The sequence below is a fragment of the Triticum aestivum genome, chromosome 7A, assembly GCF_018294505.1.
Source record: "Triticum aestivum cultivar Chinese Spring chromosome 7A, IWGSC CS RefSeq v2.1, whole genome shotgun sequence".
Classification (NCBI taxonomy): Eukaryota; Viridiplantae; Streptophyta; class Magnoliopsida; order Poales; family Poaceae; genus Triticum; species Triticum aestivum.
In genome coordinates, this window is record NC_057812.1 from 26,274,720 (window position 1) to 26,286,000 (window position 11,281).

The 11,281-nt window shown below is 47.6% G+C and overlaps 1 protein-coding gene across 1 annotated transcript; it reads right to left on the reverse strand.

Moving 5' to 3' along the window:
• Positions 1-463: 463 nt before the first annotated feature.
• Positions 464-2,973, reverse strand: LOC123152410 (uncharacterized). The gene has a single exon (XM_044571967.1). It carries the CDS (start codon positions 2,942-2,944, stop codon positions 578-580), a length of 2,367 nt encoding a protein of 788 aa, XP_044427902.1. The 5' UTR covers positions 2,945-2,973; the 3' UTR covers positions 464-577.
• Positions 2,974-11,281: the final 8,308 nt, after the last annotated feature.

Consider the following 11,281-nt stretch of genomic DNA (forward strand, 5'->3'; position numbering starts at 1 on the left):
GATACGGGATCGGGCCGGGCCCGAGACACCTGCTCTGTCGCCTGTCTCAAACAGAACACAAGGGAAGAGAAGAAACGAGAAAGCGGACACGTCTCACATCACCACGTGCTGCATGATATGTACTTTCGGTTCTGTGCATCTAGTGATAATCCTGTGGTCAAATACAGTGATTTCTGATTTACATGGCAAAAAACACCCGTACGTGTACTCCAGTAGTCTAGTGTAGCCTATATTGTATTCTTTCAAGTTCAGGCCCTGAGCAATATGACAACATAAAACTTTTCACAGCCAGTTAAATTCGTGATAGAGGTTTGCTGCACAAACGATCGAGCATCCGACCAGCTCGTTTGGCCCCACGTAACCACATCTTTTTTTTTTCGAAAGTACGCCTAGGGGGACAAAATCCAATTGATCGGCAAATCGTTTGCTGTGATTCATGTTACACTCAACGAAATGTTATAGTACAGGAAATTGGTATTCAAAAGTTCAAAAATCAGACAAGATGAAGGCACATGCCTTTCATAAGATATTAGATAGATGACGTAAAGTACACAAGGATGGGCGTACGTCGAGGTAGCTAGGCCAATATAGAAGGACGTGACGCCCCTTCGACATCCTCTACTACCACCGACGTCGGCGGTGGCCGGGTTACGCCGGTGTGCGTGGCCAACGCCCAGACGAGGGTGACCAGCTCGCCGCCTAGCACCAGTGCCTCCTCCTGCCCCTTCACGTGCTCATCACGACCGGATGGCGCGATGTACACAAGGAGCTCCACCCAAAGGTCGGCCAGTAGTTCCCAAACGGGCCGTTCATCTCTCCGGCAATCTTCCATTAGTTTCCTCCCCAGCTTTGTTCCCTTGTGAACCACATTATGGATGTTGTCGGCCGGGCAGTCCGGCAAGGGCGCCCCCATCATCTTGTTGTACCGTTCCCTCTCGGGCGCGGTGTAGTAAGCCCACCAACCCCCGACGGCCACCTTGAGATCCCTCTTCATGTCCTCCAACACGCGCTCCGTGCCTTCACGGTCATCCGGTAGCAGCTCTGGGTGGATGACCACGAGGTAAGCACAGTACTTGGACAGCCTCGTGGCCACCAGCCTCGAAGAGGTCTCTGCTTTGTGCCGTCCTGGATACTCTATCTCCAAGATGGTGGTAGCAATGTGCCAGATGAGGATGACCTCGACCACGCTCTTACTCTCGCAGAAGCATGACAAGTCTGTATGCCGCCGCCAATGGTCTATCACGTACTGGCCGTTGCTAGGAGGGGCGGGGCTACCGTCATGGCCGTACGCCGCCAAGCGAAAGCGTTCCATTATGGAGCTCTTTGCTTGTCTTGGCAGGAAGGTGGTGGGCAGCGTCATGGAGAGCCAGCTAACCCTGAGCACGGAGAACTGCTTCAAGGTGATACGGCTGGGGTGGCTCAGCTTGCTACTGATCCAGGACATGCGGCGGAGAATACCACGGTAGGTCGTGCTGTCGCGCCAGCGTGGCCGTGCGGCGTAGTTGCACAGCAGCGACACCATGAACCAGTTAGAGAAGACGAATACCATGTACTCGGACACTTGCTCGTAGACGAAGGCGATGAAGAGGAGGTAGGTGATGGAGATGTCGACGATGACGAAGAAGGCCGCCGGTGTGTGGAAGAAGTTCCTCCAGAGGCACTTGGTGAGCGTGAATATGCCGGAGGATATGGCGTAGTTGTCCCGCCCGATGCTGGCGATGGCCTCGGGCATGTCGCCGTCGCCGGCAAGGGCGACGGTCATGACGCAGAGGCCGAAGACCACGACGGGGAAGGTGATGTAGTTGATGACGAAGAAGTAGGGGCTGGCGAGCACCACCGGGTGGACGGAGTGGTAGTACTCGCTCAGGAAGCTGATCTCGTCCTTGAGCACCTGGAACAGTGCCACCCCAGGTTCGACTTCGAGGTCAGTCTGATCGTGGCTGCACAGGCCTTGGAAGATGAGGTCCCGGCAGTGGTCGGTTTCTTCCTTAGTGGCGGCCCGCAGGAGCTCGAACCTAGGCCGGAGTTGCTTGAAGAGCGCAAAGGAGAGGCACAGCCTTTTGAGCCTCTTGAGCCTCGGTTTCTTCTCTTGCTGCGGGAGTGCCCATATTTTCCCCACGGTGACGATGTGGTCACCGATGTGGTCGCCGTAGGTGGCGGTGAGCCGGTCGAGGTCGAGCTCGTAGCCATGCGAGCCGGGTTTCAGCATAAGATTTTCTTCTCCCATGACCACGTAGTTGCACATCTCCAACCTCTGCGACGGAGTGGGCGTCTGGACATGTGGCGGGCGTTTTACCATTTCAGCCATGTAGGAGGAGAGGAGGCGAGCATTCTTGCCATAGGCGAAAGAACGCTTCCCTATCTCGGTGAAGGCGACCCTCTGCACGAACTTGGCGGCGCAGAGCAGCCAGAGGATGCCGAACACCGCCACCCGGCCGGCTCCCTTGAGGTTGAAGAAGACGAGGTATCCAAGCCAAGCGACGGCGTTGGCGTTGGCGATGATGATAGAGTAGCCCTTCTGCATCGCCGCGGTGGTCGGGATGGCCTCCACGTTCTTGCGGAGGAGCTCCGCGAGAAGCATCCACGTGAGGATGAGCCGAGCCCGCACCGGGAGGTCCTCTTCGACCTTGCTGGCGCCGGCGGCATCGGGGGTGTTTTTGGCCTCGGAAAAGAGGTAGGACATGACGGGGAGGAAGAGCGAGACCGCGGAGGTGAGGATGAGGCGGGCGGTGGGGTTGAGGACGGCGCTGGTGTTGGAGATGCGGCTGAAGAGGTTGAGGTTGAAGAAGACGGCGGCGAGGACGAGCATGAAGACGGAGGTGGCCACCACGGAGGACTCGTTGCTCTTGTCGGAGTAGGAGGAGGTCAGGTTGGCGACGTAGGGTGCGATGTCGGTGTGACCCGGGCACATCAACACTTTACTACTATCGTTGAAGTACGCCATGGCCACGTACAGGTTTTAGGCCGTTAGCTAGCTACTTGACTTGAATTTCCGTGAGTGAATGGTCAGGGTGGTTTTGCTCTATATATACGTACCCTGCCAGAAAAGACATAAACAAACCTGAGAAGAATAAGACAGGATCAGCATGGCGTGCATGGGAGGGTTTTGCACTCGTGACCACGTGAGTATTACTTGTACGTTGTGTTTTGATTTTCGTTCTTTAAGATATCATGGGAGGGTTTTGCATGGGAGGGTACTTGTGCGTTGTGTTTAACAAAACTATAGAGGACAATTACACTCGGACTTGGGAGTGCCCTTAGAGCATCTCCAATAAATGATGCAAATTTGAAGATGTAAAATTAGGTGTTTTATAATTTACATCATTAAAAAGTGCTTTTTACATCTCAAAAAAGAGCTAACTCCAATAGATGATGTATATTTGTGATGTAAAACTCTAACTCCAACAGATGATGTATTTGAAGATGTAAAACTAGTGCACTGTCGAAACTGTCGAAACTGTCAAAGCTCGTGTGCTCCCGCTGCGGGTCGGGTCACACTCCTGGTGCAGCTCGCCGGGGCCGGCGGGGTTGGCCGGAATCGGTCGGAGGCGGAGAAGAATGGGTAGGGGAGGTCGAGAGGACGCCAAAGCGGTTGCGGCAGCACTGGGCGGCGCCGGAGCTGCCTATAATCGGCCGTCGACAGAAAGAGGATCGGGCAGGTGGCAGGCCGGCGAGGCAGGCGGCGGGAAACGGGGGGCGAAGTCGCGGCAGGCCCGCGGCCGCCGGAGAATCTTCGATTTGGCGGTGGCCGAAAGTGAATCGGCGGCTGCGGGTTGGCGAGGCAGGCGGCGGGGGATGGGGGGAGGGGAGTGCAGTCGCGGCGGGCCCAGCAGCCGTCGGGCGGGGGCGGCGGCATCGATTTGGTGTGGATTTCACCGGTGGCAGAGTCACTCGGGTGGCGGCTAGTCGCGCGGAAGGAAAAGGAATGGCAATTTGGCAGTTGGCGGCCAGTCGCGTCTTTCATCTCTTCTTGTAGGTGTTGCTGCAAATTTGGACCACGAGATGTTGTAGTTTACATCTCCAGGGCGGAGATGTAATTTTTTTTTTTGCATCTAAACCATCTGTTGGAGATGTATTTTTGGGCCTTGAAGATGCAAAAAGTAGTTATTTTTGCATCTACATTTTCTACTGGGGATGCTCTTAGTGCATGGTTTAATTAATAACTAGAGAGTGTCGATCCCTTGCTTCCCACTTCTGAATTCCTTTTTTTTAGATATATTAAAAATATCCAAAGAAAAAAAAGTTGTGTTGCTACTTCTCATTGTTTTAGTTGAAGTTTGTTCTGGTCATGATGTCTTCTGTTTTGTACTGATTTAATTAATAACTAATACAAAGGGAGGAATGTCGATCCCTTGCTTCCCACTCCTGAATTCCATTTCTTTTAGATATTAAAAATATCAAAAGAAAAAGTGGAGTTGTGTGTTCTTATTGTTTCTATCGAAGTTTGTTCTAGTCCTCATGTCTTCGGTTTTCTACTGCCTAGAAGGAACATCCCTACCACGTGCCCCCTCCCCACCCACCCACCCACCCACCCACCCACACACAGAAAGTAAAGTACATCAAAAGAGAAGAGTTGAGTGGGAAGTTCTGAAGGATCTGTTCTCCTTGTTTCTTTCGTTTTCTATACTAGGATGCAGTATGTTCGTGCATTTTCCCATGCAGTCTTTATCCTTTTCCCCACCTAGCATAGTGGCATGCCCCTCGCAAATGCTAGGGCATCGTCTTTTTTTTTAGTGTCTGAGAACTAAATTTATGGTTTCATGCTTATCCACATTATGTGATATGTAACAATACAGTTCTATAACAAACAACAATGGTTGTGCTAAATAAAATATCCAATGTGTAAGTATCATCTTTAATTTGTCGGCAATTGATTATTATGGCATTTTTGGAAGGGCCATATATGTCATTTACATGATATTTGATCGATACATAAATTTTAAATCTAGCTTCCAATGTTAGGCTTTAGTTTTCTGTGATATTTGATTAGTATGCGCCCTAACATTTAGAAGTACACATGTTAACATTTAAATTCTAACTATTAATGTGCCCACTGCGTCGCAAGGGGAGACAAAATGTCCACCAAAGTTTTCATCAGCACAATACAACGACAAAGTTTTCCTCAGTGCAACACAATGACATCTTGATGGTGCCAGCAGCCTGCAGGTAGGCGCACACCAAGCTCTACAAAAAATGCGTGCATATCACCCATGCATTAATCGTGAAACGAGCCATAGCACCGCTGATAAGAAACACTTAGGTCCTAGGTTCCATGCAGGTCATCGAGGCTTATGTTATACTCTTCCTGTCTGATATTTATGCTGGCGGGCCACTTAGTGCTGTTCGGATGCTCCAACCAAAAATAAGATACAATCTACTCTCATCTCGAAATAAAAATGAAAAAGAGTATTATATGTATATTAAAAAATGTACAATATATTTCTGTTCACTGACCTAAGCTACCATCTCTTGTTTCTGATCTCACACCCCTGAATTTTTGTTTCTCCCATGATTGCTAAATGATCCAATTAATGGGGATGTCCAAAGTCCACCTTTAATTTCTTAAAAAATGGCTTTAAATTCTAAGATCTGCATCCTCCTTTTTAAATATTTTTCGGTACGAATCCAGTTTTAGTGCTTATGACCAATTTAATTGGTCTCCCAAATCCCACAATCATAATACGCCCCCACATGAATGACCTATTTAATCAGGTGTCTCAAATCCCACAATCTCTGAATCCCATACGTATGTGCTTATTTGGCACATTCTCTTCCTTCGTTAACTTGTGCTTAGTGCTTACCGAATCGGCTTACTGAATTTATGGTACCAAGGTACCAAAAGATGGAGTTGGCTGGATGTGGGTGAGGTGGTATTATTTAATAGGAAGACCAAGCGTATATATGTACACTGCCTATCTAGCTCAGTTGGGCACCTCCCTGAGGCAGCATTTACTATTTACAATTTTTTAGGCCCAACGAATCTACGACGAACGAAGGATCCACCCCGAGCGATGGACAAATTGGGAGAATTCAGTGGCCCAGCATTTCATTAGCGTAGCACCACATACGCCATTTTTTCTTGATGCTTCCCATTGGAGGCAGAAGCTAAATGTGTATGCGGGTATCTCCATTGATCATAACCTGTGATCAGCAGCGGCGATTTGCCGTGACAGGGATGCCACATATATGGGTTCTTCGATTCTGACCATACATGGCTTAACATACCCTACTGTTTCTGGAGGCAATCGCTTGTAGAGAGGCTCTAAATCTGGGGAATGATCTTGGATTGAGTCATCCTTACATTGCCTCTGATTGTGAGGAAGTGGCCAATCACATGCATGAAGCTTCAGGATGTTTCGAAGGAACTATCGTTAGAGAGATTAAACAGCAGGAGAAATCTTTTACTTCATGTTCTTTTGTTTACGAATGTAGAGCTTCGAATTATGAGGCTCATAAGTTAGCTAGGCTAGGGGTTAACCTTCCTTCCCAAAGGCAGATTTGGTTGGAGCATCCCCATGATACCCTTGTAATTCCTGTAATGATTGACATTGATGAATAAAGCCTAGTTACCTTTGCTAAAAAAACATCAGCCATTTTTTCTTTTTTTGTTTCCTTTTTCTTTTTTTCCTGTCTTTTTTGCCTTCTCTGTCCTTTTTTCTAGTTTGCCTTGTCTTTTTTATTTGTCATTTTTTCCTTTTTTCTATTTATTTTTGTTTTTCCATATATTTTTTCAAAACATGTTTGTGTTTTAAAAAAATGTTCGTAAATATCAAAAAATGTTCCCTTTTCAAATTTTGTTCTAAAATTCAAAAAACGTTCTAGTACAGCTAGCGTCATGCATTGGGTCTTGTAACTGTCCTAGTGGTTGCAGTAACTAATAAAAATGGAGGGGTGTCGATCCCTTTCTTCCCTCTCCTGCAATCTTTTATTTAAAAAATTAACATCAAAAGACAAAAGTTCAGTTGGGAGTGTTCTCATGGCTTTGTTGAAATTTGTTCTCCGCGTGCCTTTCCATTTCTACTGGCTAGAAGGTACATTCCTACGTGCCTACACACACTCTCTTTTCTTCTTTTCTCCAAAAGAAGAGCAAAGAATTTTCGCTTCAAAGTTAAGAACATCAAAAGACATGAATTGAGTTGGGAGTACTCATGGCTTTGTTCCGTCCTGGTTCCTGTGTTATTTACTAGGGTGTACTACATTGGTACGTTTTCTAACACACTCGTATTGCGTTTACCCAAGATGAGGACTAAGAATCAATGCCCTTGGAGTATATTTATGGAAAAGGTTGCTTTATTTTGCATAAAACTAATTACTAAAGCAGAACAGCGTGCATCTATGTGCGGCGACCAATAGCTTTTGTGGTGATCACATTTGTTGGCCATGCGCACTTGTGGTGAGCAACTAACATGTGGAGTGACGTGCTAACATGTGGAGTGCCGTGCTAAGAAAGAGCACAGGTAGAAGATCGTTGTAATATAATGGTGGACTGATAGTAAGACCGACAGTAGCACAACCACAGAATAAATAATTGAAGATGGTTTGAGAAATTCCATCTACATTGTGAAATGTCCTCATCAAGGGTTGCTGAAATATCTGGGTTTTGAGAAATGGTTTGTTTTAAAAAAAATGAGCGGCTGACACTTCAATCATGGAGAAACATGTTAACCTACCGAAAAAGGGTTTCCCCCCGCTTCCACCGATCACACGATAAATGCTGGGGCGCACAACACATCAAGTCCAAAAGAGAAAGAAAGAAGAACAAAATGCCAACAACGGCAACTTGACAAAGCACAGATGATCTGCAACTGCTGCGCCCTCTGGATTCGTCCCGCTGCACACCAAGGTTCCAAATCGCCGTGTACCAAGCAGAACCTCGAAGAAGGGATGCGACGTCGATGACACTGCTGCCTGGACATGTTCTAGGGTTTCCCCGGCACGTGGAGAGGAGTGGAGGATGGGTAACCATCAGGAAGGAAAGGCGACACCCGCAGGCGACACCGCGTCGGCGCCGGAAGAACCGCCAGGGATTTCTCCCGCATCCCAACCACCACTATCCGCCTGATCCGAAGCCAACCAGCCAGACAGCCACCCACCAGCATACGCCACTACGGTCTTGAAGTCATCTATGTCGCCTCATTTAGACCGCCATCACGAGGCCTAGAGGATGGAGAGAGGAGCGCCAGAAATTGGGAGGGGCATCACTTGAGCCGCGTCGAAGGGAACCACCTCCTCCACCATCGTGCGGGAGGCCTCTGCCTCCAGCATTGTCGCAGGTGCCAACCGGACGCGGCCGCAGTGGCACACCAGGCCACCCAGGCCCGGCCGGGCCCATCTCAGGCCCGCAAAGCCGCTGCCACCCCGCTGCAGCAAGCCGGCGACGGCGCCGCCCCCACCCAGCTTTCCTACACCATTTTTAGTGAAGCACACAGCCAAGCAAACGAATTCTTTAAGCTTAACAACTTGGATTGATATTCACCATTCGGTTGCACCCTTTGCAGCCTTCCTATTTTGTTCCCTTATTCTCTTTTATTTATTTTTACCTTTTGTACATACTCTTATCAGGCAATAATATTTGCAGTACGGGCTTGCCTTATTGTTTTTGTTTCAAAAATAGAATGGAGCTACTACCCCATAAATACGACCCTGTGGCTGAGTAAGGGTTAACCTAATTGAACACATCGAACTTGGAAGGAAGGAGAGGTGCTGATGAAGACTTCAGGAGTGGGACAGATGTAGACGGCTGGTATGATTTAGATGGTTGAGAGGCCGACAATTATCGTTTGAATTTTAATCCAGAGAGCGCTCTAGGTTGTGCAAGGTAACAATAGGTTGCATAGGTGCATGTCCGGCATTGCACACAGCAAGAGTATTTTGTGATAATGTTTTTGTATTATAGGGGAAAGCAGCTGAATCATCTTGTCTTTTTGTTTTACTTGGAGATATGTGGCACCGCGAGCTGTTCTACTTTTAGGTTGGGGCGTGCCATCGTTGAGTCAGTGTTCATACATGAATGCACATCCAAGTAAAGATGAAATTGACAAAGTAAAACATAAACATAAACATCGGCAGTTCAAGGAATCATCATCAAGTACATGTTAGTTGACACCAAATGTGCCACGCAGTAGCATGTAGCATGTATTTCACCATGGATTAGTTAATGCAAATCCACACGATAGTAAAAGAATTACCAAGACCATGCATGCTAATAACAATGCATATTCATTAAGATAGTTTGTTTTGCAACACCACAAGAAACAGAAAATGGAACAGCGACATCCCACAAGCTGAGCACTCGACCCACCACCACCCCACATGTTAATAACAATCATCTAATTAACCTGCTAGACACAATGCAAAGAGAGAGAAAAGAAGAAGCGCAAAGACATAATGCACCCATCGAAGTAGCAGCTAGTACGTGCATTGACATGTCAGGCATTACAGGCTATAGGAAAGCTAATATTCCGATCGCCGACGTAATCGACGGCGTCGCACACCACCCTGACGTCGTAAGGCCTCGTGTAGGCAGCCGGCCCGACCCTGTACTTCACCACGGCCAGCACCAGCACGCCGATCGCCGGAGCCCTGCCGGAGGGGCCTATGTCTAAGGCCGTGCCGAACAGGGTACCCGACTGGCTCATGCTCACCGTAGCCCCCGGCGGCTGCCAGTGCCAGGGCGGCGATGCGGGCCCGGCCCCCAGTTTGTACTCCGTGCCGTTGGACTTGAACTGCAGGTACACGATGACGCTGCTGTACTTCACCCCGGCGCGGTGGCTGGTGTTGTTGGCGGAGAGGGTGAGGTTCAGCTGCCTCGTCTTGCTTTTACGGTCGAGCTTGCCGGCGACGGCGCCAGTGACGGAGAAGACAATCCTCGCGGGTCTGAGGACCGCGGAGACGGCGATGACGACGGCGGTCACGGCAAGGGTTACCATGAGGGCGGCGAGGATATAGCGCTTAGTTCTCCATCCGCGAGGATGAACTGGGGCTTTCGCCATTGCTAGCTAGCTTCTCCACCTTGCGCTAGTGTTGGTTAGCTATGAGCATATTAGGAGTTATGACTGACAAGCTAGGCATAGATCGATATATCATATCCCCTCGGCCTCGGAGGGTAAAGCGATCGATATGGAGAATACATTTCTTTTTACATTTTGCTACAACTATCTTTGCAACAGGCAGAAGCGTGAGCTACAAGTAATAATCGCAAAAGTGCTCTAGCATGTTTTTACATGCCGAAGGCCCAAAATTCCTATGATCATATCTCGATATATGCAACTCTGAGTTGCCTTGTCACTTCAAGGTCTTTGGCCTGTGAAAATTCTTGATATTTGCACACGATTTCTATGATGTTACCGCTGGATCAAGATCCTAATATTAGCATTCATAGTTAGACTTTTGTTCAAACGAGTACGAGTTAGCTAGACGCTCGTCTTTTTCTCAAGATATCTTCCATCTAAATACTAGTAATTAAGTACGCTCGAGGTAGCTTCCTCCGAGAGTCTAAGTACAACTTTCACTTTAGCTTTCACACATGTGGGCACGTTACGGTATGAATTGTAGACAAATCTATGGAAACGGAATATATAGCTCGACTCACAAGTTTAATTAGCTGCACCTGCACTGCATCACTAGCTAGCCAGGTTCGTACACAGGACTAGCCGTAGAGTGTGTTTTTAAAAATATAACCATTTTTTTGTAACCAATCTGCAAGAAAAGTAACATGTTTACTTTTAATTTTTGCACACATCGTAAATACTTATATTTTTGTGGCCAATATTTGCAGGCATATGCTTGGTAATTGACATCATGACTTTCTTCAGATTATTTGAGCTTTTCTTTTGAGGAATGGCCATCATGGCTATCTCTATTGAATTTAAACAAGCATTACATCATCCACGAGTCTGGAAATCAGATACACCTGGGCCGTGGTTCATCCGTCTAACTAAAAGAAGACTTACTACAACAACCGTAATTAGCTATCACATCCGCCCTTTAAAAATGACCTTCCTAATCAACAAAGCCATATCCACACATTCCGCAATGATTGCTGCAGTAACATACTATAATCTTGTATGTCCAGTACAGTTGTCTACAACAATCAAATAATCGGACTCAACTTTCCCACGGGGAAACCTAAGGAGTTTGTGAATATCAGTCCATCACGCATAGCCATTTCCTTAGTTTTTTTTTACCATGAGTCATTTCCTTAGTAGTGACCACAACAGCAGCATATGGGATATATTTGAGCTTAGTAGACACAATTTTGTCTTTTTAAAAGTCGGGGGGG

Excerpts from the sequence above, each read along its gene's own strand:
- LOC123152410 (XM_044571967.1), bottom strand. The coding sequence starts at position 2,944 with ATGGCGTACTTCAACGATAGTAGTAAAGTGTTGATGTGCCCGGGTCAC.